The 19561-nt window shown below is 42.4% G+C and overlaps 1 protein-coding gene across 2 annotated transcripts in view; it reads right to left on the bottom strand.

Moving 5' to 3' along the window:
• Nucleotides 1-19561, bottom strand: part of Rad51b (RAD51 paralog B) — a 520188-nt gene that overhangs the window by 155953 nt on the left and 344674 nt on the right. For both annotated transcript variants that reach the window (XM_029484370.2, XM_029484371.2), the window contains exon 8: nt 11604-11700. In XM_029484370.2, the coding sequence (XP_029340230.1) occupies nt 11604-11700 (97 nt within the window). The remainder of the gene's footprint in view (nt 1-11603; nt 11701-19561) is intronic.

The following is a 19561-nucleotide window of genomic DNA, read 5'->3' as shown; positions in this document are numbered from 1 at the left end:
CAACACTGAAAATAAACTGAACCTCACAAACTTACTGTCTTTCTCAGTACTCGGTACAATGTCTAGTGTATACTAGTCACGTGACATTACTGTTGCAACTGTTAGCAAAAGGAGCGGGAGGCATACATGTATTTATTTTCACAGTGTCATTTAGGACTTTAAATCATTTGCTCTTTTTCTCTTACATCCTAACAATGAATTATAGGTATTCTGATGTCATTTCCAACCACAAGGCGCTTTGAGAAATGGATGGAGAGCTAAATGGGACTCCTATAGCCAAGGCTGGCCTCAAGCTCACTATGCAGTTCAAAATTACCTTGAACTCCTCCTGATCTTCCTCCCTCTCCCAAGTCCTAGAAAAACCAAGCATGAACTACCAACCGAGGCTCACATGATAAATTTAGAAGCCTAATGTATAAGATAAATCTCCCCTTTTTTCCCCATTTCCCAACAAAATGGGAAATCAAAAGTAGGTCTGGGCACTCAGGACCTTAGAAGGGCTAAAGTATACCAAGAGGTTCTTATTAGGTTAGGGCTATCCCAATCTTAAAGTGACCATGATGGGAGCGCCTCTGTTTGGTTCCTATCATTTCTAGTCTTTAAGTTACTACTTGAGAAATATCTTCCAGCTACAAAGTGGCTCTATTATGATGGCTGGGTACCAGACTTGCAAAACAAAAACAAAAACAAAACAAAACAAACAAAAGACTGATTAACATGATGGAGATCTTTCACAGTTGGGTCTCCACCTCTGTCTATAGCTTCCTTTACTCCACTACAGTTCCTTTCTTTCTCCCTTCCTCCTCTTCCCTTTCTTGTCCTCTTCTCTTCCCTTCTCTTTTATATATGTATATATATAAAACCTTCTGTCTGCTTGGAACACCAAACGAGAGCCCCCTTTCTCCTTAGAAACTGTTAAGGAGCCTTTCAAGTCCAGCTGAAGCTCCCTCTTGAAGACTACAGAGCCCATCCCCCAGCTAGGAGTTTCATGTGTTCACTTCACAATCTCCCAAAACCTGTGCCATTGTGACACCAAATATTGAGATTTTAAAGCTTTTTCAGTTTAACTTTTTGAATTTTTTACAAAATTTTACCCAACTTTGCTACTAGTCTGCCCATTACATACAGCACCACCTGTGAGCTTCCTAATCAGCAGGGCCCAGAGCATCTGTCTCAGACTCCTCCAGCCTGGCTAATGCGGGAACGGACAGATCATAGGAGTCTAATAAACACCCTTAGACTATCAGTCTAAAGTCCCACCATCTCCACCTCTGTGTGAGTGAGATTCCTCCTCCTGTACTCTCTGGCTGGTCCTTTCTCTGTATTACCCGCTGCCATTCATCTTACAGTTAGCACCAACATACATTGAAGGAATGGGGGGGGGCATTCACAATGTGTGAAGTTATTAAAAATTCCAGTGGTGGTATCGTGCCTTAGGCCAAAAGCTCTGAGCAAGCCTCTTCCTTCTTTTGCCTGCAGGTCCCTTGTCCACTCACCAGACATGGGTTGAGTAACTGCCCTTTCCTGTCACTGTTCTCTGGGGGGGCCTAAGACTGGACAAAGCCTTACCCTCATGGACCTTACATTTTAGTGACTTGAGAATAGGATTTTCTTGCTGGCTTACAGTAATTTCGTGCTAGCAGCTCAGAGAGAAAGCTACTCTCCCAGGGCTCAGTTTGAGCCCTAAAGGAAAAAGCAGTCCTTTCCTTTGGATCTGGGCTCTGTATCTATCCATGGTGCTCGGAGCCACTTGGGCATTGACTTGTTTCCTGAGCTTGACCTTTGAAGATTTCAATTGCTAATTGTATGTCTGTTATAAATATCTTAGGGGAACACCTTCTCCTTGTCATTTGTTGTTTTTGGAATCTATTATTTGTACAAAAATGATTTTATCCTGTCATTTTCACATTTGTTTGTTTTGACGGTCTTGGTGGGTAGCCTAGGAAGGTCTTGAACTTTTGATCCTCCCGCCTCAGCCTCCTCATGTTGGAATTATAGGCATGCAGCCTCACACTCAGCTTATTTCAGCATTTTCACTCATTTATATATCATATTTTAAAACGGAACAGTCTGTTCCATTCATTTTCTGACCACATTGTGAATATCCATCTTTTATAGCTGGAAGTGGTACTGCTAGGAAACCTGGATTCTCTTAGCTGGCTTTTTAATGAATCTAATGGAGATATAATTAAGAAAATCAACTCAACAACTGCTCGAAGCACACGCGCACACACACAAACACACACATTCACACACATACATACGAATTACACTTAGCTCATAACTAAAGAACCTCTCCTGAAGATAGTAATTTTGCTCCAGCTTATTTAAAATCATAGCAAGGATACAGCTTGTGAGTGGAGAATTTACAGTGTATGAATTTCAATTACTTAGCTGACAACTGGCTCTTCTACCTTTGCGCTGTCCTAAGCAGTTGATAGGTGATGGCTGATCATGGACTATATAGTCTGTGCTAATGTGCTTCTTTTATATGACTCTGAATATGAGGAAAAATTAGTAGAGTTAGGTTAGGGACCATATCTAAAACAACAATTAATAATTAAGACTAAGTAGAGATTTATGGATAAACAAGAGATCTTTCTTCCCCATGAAGACAAACTTTAGGGCTTGTTGTAAGCATAAAACAAACAAACAAACAATGGGTCAAGGAGGAGCCAGATAGCTGTTTGGGGCCAGAAAGACAATGATTTTATTTTATTTTGTTTTGTTTTATCTTATATCACAGTACACTGGCTTAAAGGCATGGGCTCATGAGAGGTAATTAAGACTAAACTCTCAAAGGAGAAGACACTGAGAGAGGACAGGACTGAAAGAAGGAGTCAGTCCTATTATCAAACTTACACTAACACATGCTCAACTGGGCAAGGTCGGTCCCTCCATTAGATGTTATGCTGTGTCTATATAAAGGGAACTTACCCTACTTTATGGATGTTCATACAAGGAGAATAGCATTGAACATTCCATTTGCCATAAGTCTTCTTAGTTCCAACTCACTGGGCAAAAGGATAACTGATGCACAGACATAGCAGGTCAGCGGGGCCAACCCGTTCATAAGATCAAGGCTAAGGACAATGCAAAGCCATGGTACAGAGAGATATGGGGAAATAAATAGAATGATTGAAGTCTCTGGATGTCTGATTCTCCATACGATTTGACTACATTTTGGTTCCCAATTGCATATAGATTAAGAGACTCTTAATTAAGTCTTCACAGACGAACTTGGTAGATTAAAATGTAAACTTTGGAACTAGCTTCTATGGGTTGGAGTCCGGCTCCACAACTAACTAACTTTGCCATATAAGTCCCAGGCCCCTTTGCCTGTAAGATGGGATAATGAATGCTGTCTTTTTGTAGAGTTGCTGTAAGGATTCTATATAACAATGGTGGAACAAAGCCAGGCACACACAGTACATAGTCCATCAATACTAGTAGCACATATTCATGGGCTTTCTTCTGTTCTTACTTTCAAGAGTTCCAAGACTGTCTCTGTATCCTCTATCCCAGCCTACAGGAAGCACCATTGGTGAGAATTCAGATGAAAACACATCTGTCTTGATCCTTTCCCATAGAGACTTACTGAACAAGCAGTGGTCGTCAAATTGTGACCTCTGGACCAACACTATCCTATTCTCAAAGGCTCAGAATTTGGTTGACCTATAAATTCTTTGCTTTTTATCCAGATCAACTGGAAGTCTAGGAGTAGAAGCTCAGGAACATGTATATTAGTAAACCCTCTAGATAAAGTTCACAAACAACTAGAAGAAAGCTTTTACTGGAGAAATGCAAGTCCCCCACATTTTTTTACTGAAGAGCAGATCTAATTAGGGGTGTTCTCCATCTTCCAGAGCACATGGCTGTGGAAGGAACAGACACAAGAACCTATGTCAGAGTTTGTCTGGGCTGTTCTTAGGATACACTACTTCACAGGACATTGTGACACTCCACCCGTCAATTCTATAAATGCATGTTTGAAAGCACTTCATGTCACATTACAACACAACACTAAACAAATCAGCTACTTTCCCTTTCTGCCATCAGTCTGACTTACTGGTGTCCCACCATTGGTATAGAACTCTCTATGTTGATGGCCAATAAGGATATCTTCTTAGAAATCCTTTCCAACTGGAAAGCCTCCAGGATCATACCATTCTCTTTGGCCTTGTTACCTCTGCATGGAGGCAACTGACAAAGCTTGGTTCTGATGACTGAATCCCGTCAGTCCCTGAGCCCTTAACAAAAACATGTGCAGACCTGGGAAACCAGAGAGTAAATTTTAGATGGTAAAAGGCTCTGCAAATAAGGGGAAGTACTTTCACAACACCTATCCTAGAGCACCTGGGGGGCAGAGGCAGGAGGATCACAAATTTAAGGCCAACCTGGACTAGGTAGTAAAACCCTATCTCAAAACAAAATAAAGTCTATACTTTGTCTTAGTGGGTAAAAGAGGCTCACCAAGCCCGATGATAAATTTTATCCTGGGAACCCACATGATAGAAGGAAAGAACCAACTCCCACAAGTTTTTCTCTGGCCTGCCCACGTGTGTGTACCGCATGGTGCCACACACAAACACATGCATGCAGACAAACATAAAGAAATATAATTTAAAAAATTTAAACAGGACAAAACAAAACCAAAGCCCCACATATCCAGATCTTACAAAACTATCCAAAGACTGTTCTCTCTGACTGTCATCCAGAGTGGCTATCATACACCTGTGCTTCAACTGTGTCTTCCTTCACCAGAGTACCGAGCTCATGGCCAAGCGGACTTCCCAGTGCTTGGCTTTAATGTTCCCCTCTCCTTTGATCCTTCAGTCATGGTTATATTGCCCCCTTGGCCTCCTTACTGAGAACCCTCACTCGGTTCCCCTCCCTCTGGAGATTTATGGCTTTTCTGACATTTGCAGGCTGTGCCAGCCTCCTCTCAACTCCAGTTTCCCCTGCCTTACACAATATTTAGACTTTCTGTAGCCAAACACCACACATTTTTTGTGTGCTTTTAAACTTTTTTTTTTCCTATAAATTAGAATTTCCATGGCATCTAAACAGTTGCTGGAAGTAATATAGGCACAGGCAAGCACTGTAGATTCTAGACTGCAGGGAATGTGTGGCATGGGCAAATATGTGTGCCTTTGGGAAGAGAAACACATGAATGCCCTGTGTGTTGACATATGTCTGTGGCTTTGGAATAAAAACTGAAAGATCACTGGGTCCTTTAAATATCTTTATCCAAAACTCACTGTGAAGAAGCCATGATGTCCAAATCTAAGGTTTCATGGGAAACACGGTGACTCCTGTCCCTGGCACCACCCTTCCACTCATGGTGTGGCCTTTGAGCAGTCTCCTTCTCCTCTTCATGCTCCAGTTGCTTGAGGTGGACTAAGACATTTATCATTTTAAGACAATTTATAGTACTATGGAAATGCTAATTAAATGCTGTTGACAACTGCTGTTAATATTAACCTCAAAATCACACAGGGACACCTGATGCTTTCAAAGCACCAATTATAGCCATGCACCATACCTCCGAGTAGAGGGTGTGAACCTGCTCCACCCACAATCCCGTCTACATGATCTACACAGACCTATGAACTCCAGTGTGTGCTTGAACTCTGAAGGGCTTGGAGCGAACATGTGGAGAGAGTTGGCTAACTTGACCAACCCACCCAAAAGTTTGTGGTTAATGGATTACAAATTTGGGTAATGCAGAACAATAAATCACAACTAAAATAATAAAGCTGAAAGTACACACAATTTAAGCAGAAACACCAGTGTTTTTTATCGGAAATGAAAGAAAGCATTGATCACAGCAACTGTCTGAGATTAGCAGGGAGCCGCATTTTCAAACATCCTGCAGTAAATCCAGAGCAGAGCCAGCTGGAAAGCAAGAGTGGAAATAAAACGAGAGAATTCATACCACGCTTTGAAGTCTGCTTCTTTCACAACCACGAGTCCCCGATTCGCCCCAACCATTCGGAGCTGCTTTTGCTTGCTAAATTTATTTTAAAAGACACACAAGCCACACACACTTGCATATAATCTTTCAAATGGACTCCAGCTTTTTGCAAGGGTGGCTTGTTAGGGAATTTGAATCCCAAAATACTTTCTCTTGCAAATAAAATCAGCCATCAATTCCCTTGACTGCAACAGGAATAGAAAGGCTTCCAGCACTAAAACTAAAATCTACTCCTGATTCTGGTAAGAAGCACATTTTATTTTTTCTTTTGTTCTATCTTTGACCCTTCCATGCACTTTCAAGTTTTACTTTCCATGTGCTGTAGTCAACCAAAGACTACTAACAGAGATAAGAAGATACCAACACACCAGATGTCGGAACACTGGGATGGCAGCCCGGTAATGTCTTCCATCCCATGAAACTACTTGGGACTCCTCAAGTGGGCCTGACTTGTCACCATATTGAAAATTAACTGCTACCTTCCCAAACCATCAGAAGAGAGCAAGGTAAAGGTGCAAGTTGAGCAGAGCTCCAATCTTGCTACTACAAAACAATGTCACCTACCAACCATGCCCCAGTGTATGGGGACTTGGGTCAGTTCTGCTCAAATCCCAGGTCAGAATAGGATAGGCATTTATGGACAGCTAGATCATTAGATCCTTTCCCTAATGACCGATATGAGGAAAGAGAGTCCCTGTGACTGAGGCCCAGCAACCCAGGGTCTCTTCTGAGTTGCCGCAAGGAAGAACTACAAGAGCTAAGAATCAGAAGTGTTGCAATAACTGTTGAATGACTTCTGATAGCGTGTATATCAGGATTTTCACCATTAAAACAATATCTGGAAAAGTTGCTTTGAATGACACTACCTACTCAGGTCTAGAATTATGGAAAACATAAAACAATAAATATTGTTGTTTTTTTTTTAAACCTGGTCTCATTTGTGAAATGATGGGCTGGACAAATAGAACAACCATAAAGTCTTTTCCAGCCCTGATATCATTGTAAGACAGTAAGGGGGTCTAAAGAGCAACCAACCGGTGGGATTTTAATTCTACTGTACAGAGTCAGGCAAATGACCTCATTGTTGAGGCTGCTCTAGTTAGCAAAGAGACTTTGGCAGGCTTGACACACACCCCTCTTTCTATATTGCTTCTTTCTTATTCCATATTCATTTCTGGACGCTGGATTGCTGCAGTGACCAATCTAGACTGCTTTTTGAGACAAGGTCCCATGTAACCCAGGCTAGTCTTGAACTCTATGTGCGGCTGAGAATGACCTTGAACTTCTGATTCTCTTGCTTCTAAGTCCCAAGTACTAGGATTACTTGGGGTTGTCTGTCCCTTATTCTCTTTGTATCTCTTCCATATGAACATATAGCCAATCAGAAGTGTATGCAACCCAGAGAGAGTGAGAAACACCCTGGGCTGGGATGACTTTGCATAGACCCTGAATGTTCTATTTTCTTGAATTAATGAGGGTAGTTATGAAAGGCAGGCTGCAAAACCGCCAAGTAACTGAATGTGTCCTCTTATTCCTTCCTAAGACACAAGCTGTATAGGGCAGGAATAGGTTGGGAAAGGCATCGGCCTATGGAGTCCACTCCTACCTTCTTTGGCCATTCCACCCCAGAGCTGTTAAGTCAACACTGGAATGAAACTGCAACGCAGGGACTCATATTGGGGGCCCAAACTGTGAACACTAGGTGTGCTTAATCCAGACAACAACCCAGGCACAAATTGAATAAGGCAGAGGCAGCAATGCCAAAACAAAGAACTCTCAACTCTACAAACACTGGGAGGGCAACAGCTGGTCAGCTGAGATTAAAGGAGCACAGAGTGCCTCCCATCTCCTGACTTCTCCTCCCCCATAGCCATCCTTGTAGCCAGCCAGGACTTACTTTTATAGCCCTGTGCAGATGACCTTGTTCCAGCTAAGATAGGGGCTCCTTTGATCTCAGCAGGGGATGCTCTGGGCTTGCAGCTGGCAGATATTAATAGCACAGGATCAGCTTGGGTAGAAGAGATGGCTCAGTTGGACCAGGTCACTTGTATTCCCTTCTCTGCAGCAGAGCAGAAGGGACTTCATTTCCCGGATCAACCCCTGCTGGGTGCTTCTCTCAGGTCAACCCAGATCATTTTATTGCTGGCTGCTCTTGGCTGCATGCTCTCACCCCACAACTGTTTTCAAGTGAACACTGTTTAAGCAAGGGCCTCTGTTCTGCAGCTGAAATCCATTACAGGTTTACTCTGTGAAACAGAAGAGCCACCCGTGGCTGGGTGCTGCCCATCTGCAGACCTACCTCACCCTGTCAGGACTGAAAAAGACTCAAGCAATCGCTCACTTCTTAAAACTAACATCAGGCAGAAGAAGAAACTGAGGTCCAAAGTGATGAAAAGACTTGCCCATCATCATTAGTTAGCACATAGGCAAAGGTGACCAAATAAAGGACTGAAACCACAAGCATTTTGTGCCATGTATTTCTCATCTCTCATAGGAACTAAGGACCATTGCAATATATTTGATCAGGAATGAATGTTCTAAGAAACGACCCCCACCTCTTTGTCTGAAGTTCTCGGGATGGACTGTTGTTGTTTCAAGAGTATAAGGGAAGTGTTTTCCCCAGCCAAAATCTGTTCGTTTTAACTTACTGGTAAATGACTCCATTTTAGACTTTGGTTAAAACATTCCCACATCCTCTTTACCTATTTAGCTATACAAGAAAAATACCTTAAAAAACAAAACCCCACAGCCGGGCGTGGTGGCGCACGCCTTTAATCCCAGCACTCGGGAGGCAGAGGCAGGCGGATTTCTGAGTTCGAGGCCAGCCTGGTCTACAAAGTGAGTGCCAGGACAGCCAGGGCTACACAGAGAAACCCTGTCTCGAAAAACCAAAAAAAAAAAAAAAACAAAAAAAAAACAAAAAAACAAAACCCCAACTGCTTCAATCGCCATTAGGGCTTCATAGTCAGGAACAGTTAGTTACCTAAGGAGGAGCTAGGAACTTCCTTTGCTGCTATCATTTTCCTGTTGCCATTACACTAGAGTCCAAAGCCATTTCTTCCCCCGCCATTTCATTCCACTTTGCTTAATATAAAGCAGGATTCTGGGAACTTATTTCCAAATAAAGAAGAAAGATAATCTTCTGATTTCCTCAGAGCTGAACAAGTGTGTGTGTGCATGTATGGTTTGTGAGTGTGCTTGTGTGTAGTGTATATATGGTATATGTATATTTTGTGTGTGGGTATGATTTGTGTAGGTATGGTTTATGAGTGTGTTTGTGTATTGTGTTATATGGTATATGTATAAGGTATGTACCTGTCTGTATATGATGTGTGCATGTATTGTTCCTGAATGTGTTTGTGTGTGTATAGTATATGTATGCGGGGTATGTATGTGTGTGTGTAATATGTGCATGTATTGTTTGTGAGTGTGTTTGTATATAGTGTGTATATGATATATATGTTTTGAGTGTGTGTGATGTGTGCATGTATGGTTTGTTGAGTGTGTTTTATGTAGTGCATATATTGTTTGTGTGATGTGTGCATGTATAGAATTTGAATGTGTTTGTGTATATTGTATATATGGTGCATATGGTATGTGTGTGTCTATAATGATTTTTAATGACATACATAGGCAGAGTTCTGGTCACTCTCTTCTGTGGTACTCACTTATATCTACTTACTGCTCACAGTATGCCTATAACCTTTGTTGGTCACTGACATAAAGCATGAACACAAAAAGAATACAGCATAGTATGTGTCTCTGAGAATCCGAGAGTTTAAAGCTTGTTATATATTTCAGTGGTAAAGGCCTTGCCATTATAACATGCGTGTAGTCCTAAATTTAATCTCTAGCAGCAGAAAGAAATATCTACCAAGTAAATCTTCTTAGAGCAATTTTTTTTTTTTTTGATTTTTCGAGACAGGGTTTCTCTGTGTAGCCCTGGCTGTCCTGGAACTCACTCTGTAGACCAAGCTGGCCTCGACCTCAGAAATCTGCCTTGCCTCTGCCTCCCAAGTGCTGGGATCAAAGGCACGCACCACCATTTCTTTACATATCTGAGAAGGTAGAGAAGGCATAGAGGGAGAAGAGAGCAGGACCAGGAGTATGGGTCAGGAGACTCTCTCTATGCAAGAGGCAGTCATTGAACCTGAAGGCCTTGGGAAGAGGGGAAGGGGACAAAGAGAAACGCTGCTCTAGAGGGAGGGAAGGGCATGAGAAGATTGCATACTTGACACGGATACTTCATTCAAGGACTTAGTAGGCTGACTAGCAAGGAGAGAGCTGACCCTGAACGGTTAAGAAAGATAACCTTGTTTAGTGGGGTTCTAGGAACTGGTCCACTCAAAAGAAAAGTACGGGTGCTTTTGCATTTGCGGAACCCCATGTTGTAGAGCATGGTTGTTACAATAAACCCAAAATCCCTGAATATTTTCAAATCGGCACACTTCTTTTAGCACATCCTCAGAAAAAGACAACCCTCAGCGAGCTGAGTAGGAGGGAAACACCCTGGAAGGAAGCCAAAGAGTAGAATGGAAACAGAAGGTCCTACAGGGTTTATTAAAATGAGCCAATTATGAGTTTTAATAAATCACTTGATCACAACACAAATCACAAAGAAAATGAAGAGACTTGTGAAGGATATATTTGGAAAGAAAGCTGAAGCTGATTTGATGAGAGAAGTTGAAGGAGAGGTGAATTTCAGCTTGTTCAAGTCTCAGCTCAGGTGGCAGGAGGGTGACAGAGCACTGAGTGAGGGAGGAAGGGACACAGCCCTTCACAGCGTTCACAAATACATCATTAGCTTTCACTCCAAAGACAACACCAAGAAGCAGACATGTGGGGCTTCCAGGCTGAGACTAAAGTGGTCCAGGAGCCTTGCCAGGCCTGAAAGTCTCCTGTCTTTCATCATGACCAATTTTTAGAAAGTAGAAAGGGAAGATGAGCTAGAAGGACTGTGCGTCTTCTCAGGCCCATAGCGCCATGCCCCAAATCCAACTGCAACTAGAAGAGCCCAGAAATGTCAAGGGAGGACTGTCAACAACATCAGAAACCACCTTCTGGCTGCTGATGTAGTTCCCCCAACTTCTCAAGGCTCACTGCCTTCAAAATTCAAGCCAGTTTGACCTTTGCTAGTAGGAGGTGGCATAAAAAAATGGGCAGATTTGCCCCTGTGAAGACCTTGTCATGTTCCTTCTGTACAGCTGATCAGGAATGTCACATCACCTGCATATGGAACCACTGCACACTTTTAGACAGTCTAGAGGTGTTTGGTTCAAAGAAAAGGTGAGATCACCACAGGGGACCACCAATAAAGGCAATGCTGGAGTATCAGTCTCAGAAATAGTCAGCAACTGGTTACGGGGGGGCACCGCAGAGGGGTAACAAGACTCCATCCATGGGGCAATGATGGATGAGTATGAAGATGCCTCAAAGGGAACTCACTCAGAGCCAGCAAAAGTCAAGAATAGATCAGCTGTCCCGCAAGATGCCCAAGCCTAAATCACACAGGCTCCAGCCAGCAGAACTGACCAGAGTTCAGTAGCCATGTCTCCCAGCTCCCAACAGGAGGCAGGAGGCTGTAAGTCAGTGTCAAGTTTCAGTCTCCCCAGGACAGATCCTTTACCTTCAGACAGGGACAAATCATCAGCTGGAGACACCAGGTCTGCTTGAGAAGGGAGGGCTCCACTCAGATGGGTCGTAATTTGATTCGTCAAGATAACCTGCGAACAGACAAGGGAGAACAGAGCAGGGAGGGAGAAGAAAGAGAGAAGACCAAATTAATTATTAGAGCTATCAAAAGGCAGGCTGTGGTTTAGGAGAAGAGTGATAAGCCAGGTAGGAAAACCCCTGCTTGAACTATCACCAGCTTATCTTCAGGAGGGGGCCTATCATCATTATTCAAGACCCAGAGAACAGAAGCAGGTGGGCTTTCCTCAGAGCTTAAATGGCTGATGGATTCGTCCCAGATGCTAAGCAAGCTGAGAAGTGTTACAATATTAGCTAAACACAGAGAGCGAATCAGAATCAAGAAGTACCCGTGCACATTTTATAAAGTTTATCAATTTTGAAAACCGATTTCCAAGTCTAAGATATTGCTGGTACTGATTTTAAAGTCATCATTTATAAAGAGTTTGGAGATCAGCAGCTTCTTCCTGTCACCCCCAATGACAGTTAGTTTTGCTATATATTTAAGACATATGTTAACATGATATTATTAAAAACTAAAGTTTGCAGTTCTTAAAATTCCTGGAAAAGACTCTAAACTACGAAGCTCACATCACCCAATATAATGCTCTTATATTTGGTAAGTCAAAAACTCTTTTCCTTAAAAATTTCCACCAATAAAATCTATTGTTTAACCATTGTAAAGAGAGAATAAAAGGAAGATTCTCTATTAGAAAATTCTGAGAACACAATCATTTTCAAAAGTTCTGCATGAGGCTCCCATCATAAGAAAGAAGCACTGGACACTTGAAAGAAACTTGTTAGCTCCCTGAAGGAAACAGTCCCGTGTACGCGATTTGGTGCTTGGCATGTGTATCTAATAGAACCGTCCTGGTCTGTTGTCAGGGCTAGCTTGTGGGTTTGCCATCTTGAACGCACAGAATAATGTCCTTTTAAAAAAATGTCTTGTGCTACTGGGGATTGAACCCAGGGCTTTGTGAATGCGAGCCAAGTGCTCTATCTCTAGCTACACTGTAAGACGTCCACATCACCTGGCCTTTCTACTCCACATCTCTCACCACGGATCATCGCCACATACAAGTCCTGAACCGATGAGAACCCATGTGGCTTAATCGAGGGGTGAGGGAGAAGGAGGATGACAAGGTCAGGGGAAGAGCTGAGGGGCTCTATTAGCAGAGACAAGCTCGTAGGGTCGTCAGCGTTGGGGAGACTCGTGTCTCCAGCTGTCTGCACACCTTCTCGGAGTGCTGAGCAGGCTCTGGGAGTCCACACAGTATTCACCCTTCTCATAGCTCAGTCTTTCATTTTGCTACTTCTTATCCAGACTGGTAAGACCTACACGAGCTGACGTCAGTAAACACGCCCCCCAAATAACAACTATTTATGTGAAAGAGTATTAATAACAAAGTATGTTCATCTCTCGCTTCATAATACATAGCATAATATAGCTGTTTAATATGGCTGGGTTCAAATTGTGACTCTGACATCCTGGACCTTGGAAAAGTCACTAAACGGTTGAGCCCCATGTTCGACATACAAAATCATATCTGTCTTACAGAATTTTTACATGAACCGAGACAATCAGTATAAGGTGCTTAGCGGAATGCCTGGTAGTAAGTAAATATTCAATAAATGCACAGAAGTCAGGACAATCTTTCTAGAAGGACAATGTGTGTGTTAAGGACATACTGTGCTTCAGACATTGGTTCTAATAACTGAATAATAAATCATAGCAGAAATTAGGTTTTTGGCATGTCATGCCCACCAAACTTAGTCTTTTTTCTTTTTTTTATAGAGTTAACCACAAATGTTTGTTATAAAAGTTCAGCAGAATTCCTCCCTAGAATAGGGAATAAAATACCCATGGAAGGAGTTGCAGAGACAAAGTTTGGAGCTAAGACGAAAGGATGGACCATCCAGAGACTGCCCCACCGGGGGGTCCATCCCATTATCAGCCACCAAACACAGACACTATTGCATATGCCAGCAAGATTTTGCTGACAGGACCCTGATATAGCTGTCTCCTGTGAGGCTATGCCATTGCCTGGCAAATACAGAAGTGGATGCTAACAGTCATCTATAGGATGGAACACAGGGCCCCCAATGGAGGAGCTAGAGAAAGCACCCAAGGAGCCAAAGGGGTCTGCAACCCTATAGGTGGAACAACAATATGAACTAACCAGTACCCCCCAGAGCTCGTGTCTCTAGCTGCATATGTAGCAGTCGGCCATCAGAAAGGCCCCTCGGTCTAGAAAACTTTATATGGCCCAGTACAGGGCCAAGAAGTGGGAGTGAGTGGGTAGGGGAGCAGGTAGGGGGAGGGTATAGGGGACTTTTGGGATAGCATTTGAAATGTAAATGAAGAAAATATCTAATAAAAAAAAAAGGTCAGCAGAAATGGCTCCATGGGTAAATGCACTTACAGAGAACCCATGTTCAGTACCTAGTGCCCACATGCTTGCACTCAACCACCAGCAACTCCAGTTCAGGAGATCTATCACCCTCTTTTGGCTGTAGCAGGAACTGTATTCATACAATGCATGCAGGCAAAACACTCATCCACATAAAATAATAAATTGAATATTTAAAAAACATATGTGAAACTACCACAGTAGGAAAGATAACTAGTTGGGACAAAGCTAGTCAGACACTGACGTGCTCTGGTAGTAATATGCACCTTATCTACCTAGGAACAAAATAATGTATGTTCTAGCTTTTTTTGTTTTTGCTTTAAATTGTGACTTCTGAGAAGTCTAGATAGATAGTCTTGATTTTTTTATTAAAGTTTTTTATTAGCAGACATTATTTGTACAAAGTGATGAGTTTAATAATGATATTTTCTTTTCTGAAATTTATTTCTTTTGAGAGAGGGTATCACAGTCCAAGTTGTCCTGGAATTCATTATGAAGATCAGGCTAGCCCCCTTGAGAGCTAGAATTAAAATGCATGACATTATGCCCCACCCACAAATGGTGCTTTCATTCAAGTATATCAGTGACTACACTCAGCAGCCTCCTGTTACACTTATTGGTTCAGTTATGTGTGGACATGAAAATTGTTTCCTCAGAACTATTTCAGGTTACTTTTAGTGGGTTAGGAACATGATAATAAAAAGTGAGCTCTCATTTTTGTGGGATTCTTCCAGATGATGGCTTGGTGAGAGTGACTAGAACTCAAGCAATGTGGCAACAGAATACACACACACACACACACACACACACACACACACACTCACTCACAAACACACACACCACATATGCACACACGCACACATATGTTTACACATGTTTATATCTATGACTTCACGGACTATAGTACCTTTCATGTAAAGCAACGCCTGTCGACATATATATTGGGGGCACTAAGAGGAGAGGGAGCTGCATGGCTTCTCCAGAAACGTATGCAGGAACAAGAAGGCATCAGCTAGCCGGGAGTGGTGGCACACGCCTTTAATCCCAGCACTTGGGAGGCAGAGGCAGAGGGATTTCTGAGTTCAAGGCCAGCCTGGTCTACAAAGTGAGTTCCAGGACAGCCAGGGCTACACAGAGAAACCCTGTCTCGAAAAACAAAACAAAACAAAAAAAAGAAGGCATCAGCTAAAATATTTCCATCACTTGTTTTCAAGTTTGTTCTTGTAATGGAAATGTTGCAAAAATGAGATGCTTTCACTGTGTGGAGTGGGTAACAGTCAGCAACTCTCCAGCAGGTTACAGATTGCTTCAAAAATGCCTGCCCCGAGTTGGGATGCAGCCCAGCAGCAGAGCACTTGCCTCCTAGGTGAGAGGATCACGGTTGATCCCCAACATATGAATGACAGAATTGGGAGGGGAAACACAGAGTGGGGAAGGGGAGAAAGGAAAGTACCCATTTCCACAGAGATAGTGGATGAAGAAGAGGCCTTTCCCTCTCCTAAGTGGCTCTCCTGATGATCTCCCCCTTGTTATCACGAGTCTTAAAGCCAAGTCACCAAAGGCTCCCACTGCCTGGAAACTCGAGGGCTTGGTAATCATATCATCTGATAGAATTGTGTGGTTTTCTAAATCTGTGTTTAGCAAAATGACAGAACAGAAACACATTCGAAAGCATCAATTACAAATAGTCACAACTTGGACAGAAGCCTACAGATGTGTTTTTCACCGAAGCGATTTGGAGATGTGAAAACTATGCTCTTAAAATAACTTATAAAATACTACTGCGGAGTTATAAACAGAGTCTTAACACTGTCTGGTTTCTGAAATGAGCTCTGACTGACACTTCCAAGGGCTTTTCATAAACTCCATTCCACTGGAGCAACTGGGGCTTCTGATATTGGACATAAATTTGTGTGAGAGCAGACTGCACAGAGCTTTAAGACAGTGGCTTCGGAATTAGACAGACTGAAGTTCAGATGTTGGCTCTATTGTTTCTGACCTATGTAACACTGGTCAATATCATAAATTTTCTTCATGTGATAAACTTTACTCCTAGGAACTTAAGGATTAGACTAGATCATTTACTTAAAGTCTTTAACACAGCACTCAATCTAGGGCAAATGGTATCCCTGTCACTGTCCAGACTCTGCTTTGCTTGTTTAGAAGTCTCATGCCCAACTTTACATAGTGGCCTGTTAGTATGTATAATGTGTATTTTTTTTTGTATCTGTTAAGAAAAATTTTAATAGTTTCTCATCCTTAAAAAAAACACAAATAAAAGTCTATATCCTCTTTGTAGACCATATCATTCACTGTTGACAAAGAACATACATTTGCTATTTATATCTTTAAAGGCAATAAAACTTGAATTGGAAGTGCATCTGTTATTTCCCCCATTTCCTTAAAAGCATGGCTAATTGAAAACATGACACATTCATATCACCATGGGCTATAACTACAAAGCCCGAGGGGGGACTCTTGGATAAAAGGGAAGATAAGAGATTTAATGATCATCGTTTCATCTGAAATTAGGAAGAGACTGAATCTGGCTCAATGTTTAGTAAGGAGAAAACCATCCCCCTACTGTTCGGGGGGGGGGGGGGGACATGAAACCTTGTGAGTTATACAGCAACTACTGTCTTGACTCAATTTTTTTTTTTCATGGAGAGATCCCTGACTTATTTTCTAGCACTGCCTTGACTATAGGATACACAAGAATTACATTTGTATACAAAATGCACCCTCATATAATGGAGCATAGACTACGAGTCCCATTGCTAATACTCCCTCCCAGCAGAAGGAGGGGGTCATTCCTTCCTTCCAAGACAAGTCTCCATGCCATGTGCACCATGACTCCAAGGATGAACCTGAGTAGAGTGGTAAGAAAATGAATAAAAGACAGACAGATGGACATGTGGACAGAAACCTAGGATACAGTGTCTGGGCTCTCATCTGGAGAATCCCAGGGCCCCAGAATCTCATTGTGTTTATTATGTAGAGCTGAGCAGAGTGGTGGGGTTATTACATACAGATGAACAAAGATGTGGGGTTCTTACATACAGACAAACAAGGAGGCAGAGTTAATGGAGTACAGCTGGAGCAAGGGGACTAAATATCTACAGAGAGAAACTATGGTCGATAGTTTCAGCAGACATCACCAACATTGCACTTGGTTTCCTGAGGAAGGCTCCGCTGTCCCTTTGAACCTGAGGCTATGGGGTCCCTGACATGGCTGTGCTCCTGTCAACAGCACACATTCAAGGCTTCTCTCACTCAGGGATTCCTCTGTTCCGTAGTTTCTTCTGTTCCCTACATGGCTCATCCCAAGTTTCCTCCCACACTGTCTTCTATAAATACACCCTGTCCATCTTTCTGTGCACCAGGGCACAATGCCTCTGTGTGAACAGTTTAAGGAAATAATGATCTTCCTTAGAAAGAAGTAAATTCAAGGTGCAGACTCATAAACAACATGGTAGGCCCTGCTGTCACAGAGACTTGGACATTAGAGGAAAGAGATGGGAACTAGGTTGGGAAATCGATGTAGTTTCAGTCAGAAGACAGAGTGTTCTGGTCATTCAGAAAACCATAATACACAAACAAAATATATGACTCACTTCCAGTAAGTATTAAGTCGACTGTCAAATGCTTTGATATCAGAGGGTGGGAGCAGAATAAGCTTGTCATCAGGCCTAAAAGTCAAGCAGGGGACTTGAGCATCTAAGCCCAACTCTTCACTAGTGTATGAGCCAGGGCAGACTACCTGCCTTCAGTTGAACTGTCTTAGCTATGCTATGATGCAAGGTTATACTCACACCATCCTCTAGATAATCCTGCTCCAGAATAATTCTGATTTTTGGGGCCTCTTAAGTGTGTAGTTTGATCTGCTCCACATTGAAGGATTAGAAGTATCAGTGTTGGGGCTTCCAAGAGTAGCCATCAAGTATACCATAGCTTACCAAGAGTATCAACACCAACTGTCAAGTATACCATAGCTTACCAAGAGTATCAACATCAACTGTCAAGTAATACCATAGCTTACTAAGAGTATCAACATCAACTGTCAGTATACCATAGCCCACCATGAGTATCAACATCAACTGTCAGTATACCATAGCCCACCATGAGTATCAACATCAACTGTCAAGTATACCATAGCTTACCAAGAGTATCAACATCAACTGTCAAGTATACCATAGCTTAACAAGAGTATCAACATCAACTGTCAAGTATACCATAGCTTAACAAGAGTATCAACATCAACTGTCAAGTATACCATAGCTTATCAAGAGTATCAACATCAACTGTCAAGTATACCATAGCCCGCCATGAGTATCAACATCAACTGTCAGTATACCATAGCCCGCCATGAGTATCAACATCAACTGTCAAGTATACCATAGCCCACCATGAGTATCAACATTGGAGAGAACAGAATGGAGGACTGCCATCTTTGATATAAGAAGTACCTTTCTCAACTCTTAGAAGATAATAAAAAAGACAAAGTTTTTAGTCAGCAGGGGTAGAATAGGTAGAATGTAATATCTGGTCTTGTTTAGCAGCAGAAGAAATTTTAATGGTCAGCAAACTAGTAACAAGTCAATTAAATATTTCTTAATTCTTTAAGAATTTTATATGATTCCAACATACCCCTCCCTGACCCACCCCCACTTCTCTACCCCTCCAACTTTGTGTCCTCTTTTTAACGTTTTTTTAAAAAAAATAACTGGCTCCAATTTGTGCTGGCTGTATATTCCTGGGTATGGGGCCATCTACTGGAGCAAGGGGAAGTCTAGTGACAACCCTCTTAAAGAAAAAATGACTCTCTTTCTTCCATATCAGTTGTCCATAGCTCCTCGGGTAGGGGTAGGGGCTTGGGAATCCCTCTCTGTCTGTGCTACAGTGCTGACTGGCATGATACTGTCTAAGTCTTGCACAGGCTACTACAGCTGCTGAGAGTTTGTAAGCACAGCCATCCTTGAATGTTCAGAAGACACTACTTCATTTTGGTCTTCCCTGACCTCTGATTCTTACAAACCTTCTGTCTCCCCTCCTTCAATGGTCTATAAACCCTGAGGAGGGAGTGTGATATGGACAGACACCTCATTTGTGGGTGAGCACCCCTGACACTTACTCTCCGCACTTTGACCAGCTGCGAGTTTCTGTATTAACCACCACCATCCAGTGTTTAGGGAAACTTTTTCTAAGGAGACTCAGGGTGGCACTAACCTACAGGGAGGGAGATGTGAGTTTAGAGTGCAGTTTGAGACTATGTCCATTTAGTGAGTGAATAGGAGTAAGCTCAACCATGGGGCCTGTGAGCACCCCATCATGGGTTCTTAGCCAAATTTACCTGGTATGTGTTTCCTTCTGTGGACCAGGCTTTAAATCCAATCAGAAATTTGGGTCATCCTATAACATTCATCCCGCAATCATACCCATGGACATATCTTACCATGAGGGTGATTGTTTGCAGTTCCCAGGATTC

Source organism: Mus caroli, unplaced genomic scaffold, assembly GCF_978045245.1.
Source record: "Mus caroli unplaced genomic scaffold, Mus_caroli_1 scaffold_14, whole genome shotgun sequence".
Classification (NCBI taxonomy): domain Eukaryota; kingdom Metazoa; phylum Chordata; class Mammalia; order Rodentia; family Muridae; genus Mus; species Mus caroli.
This window is presented reverse-complemented; position numbering and strand designations above follow the sequence as displayed.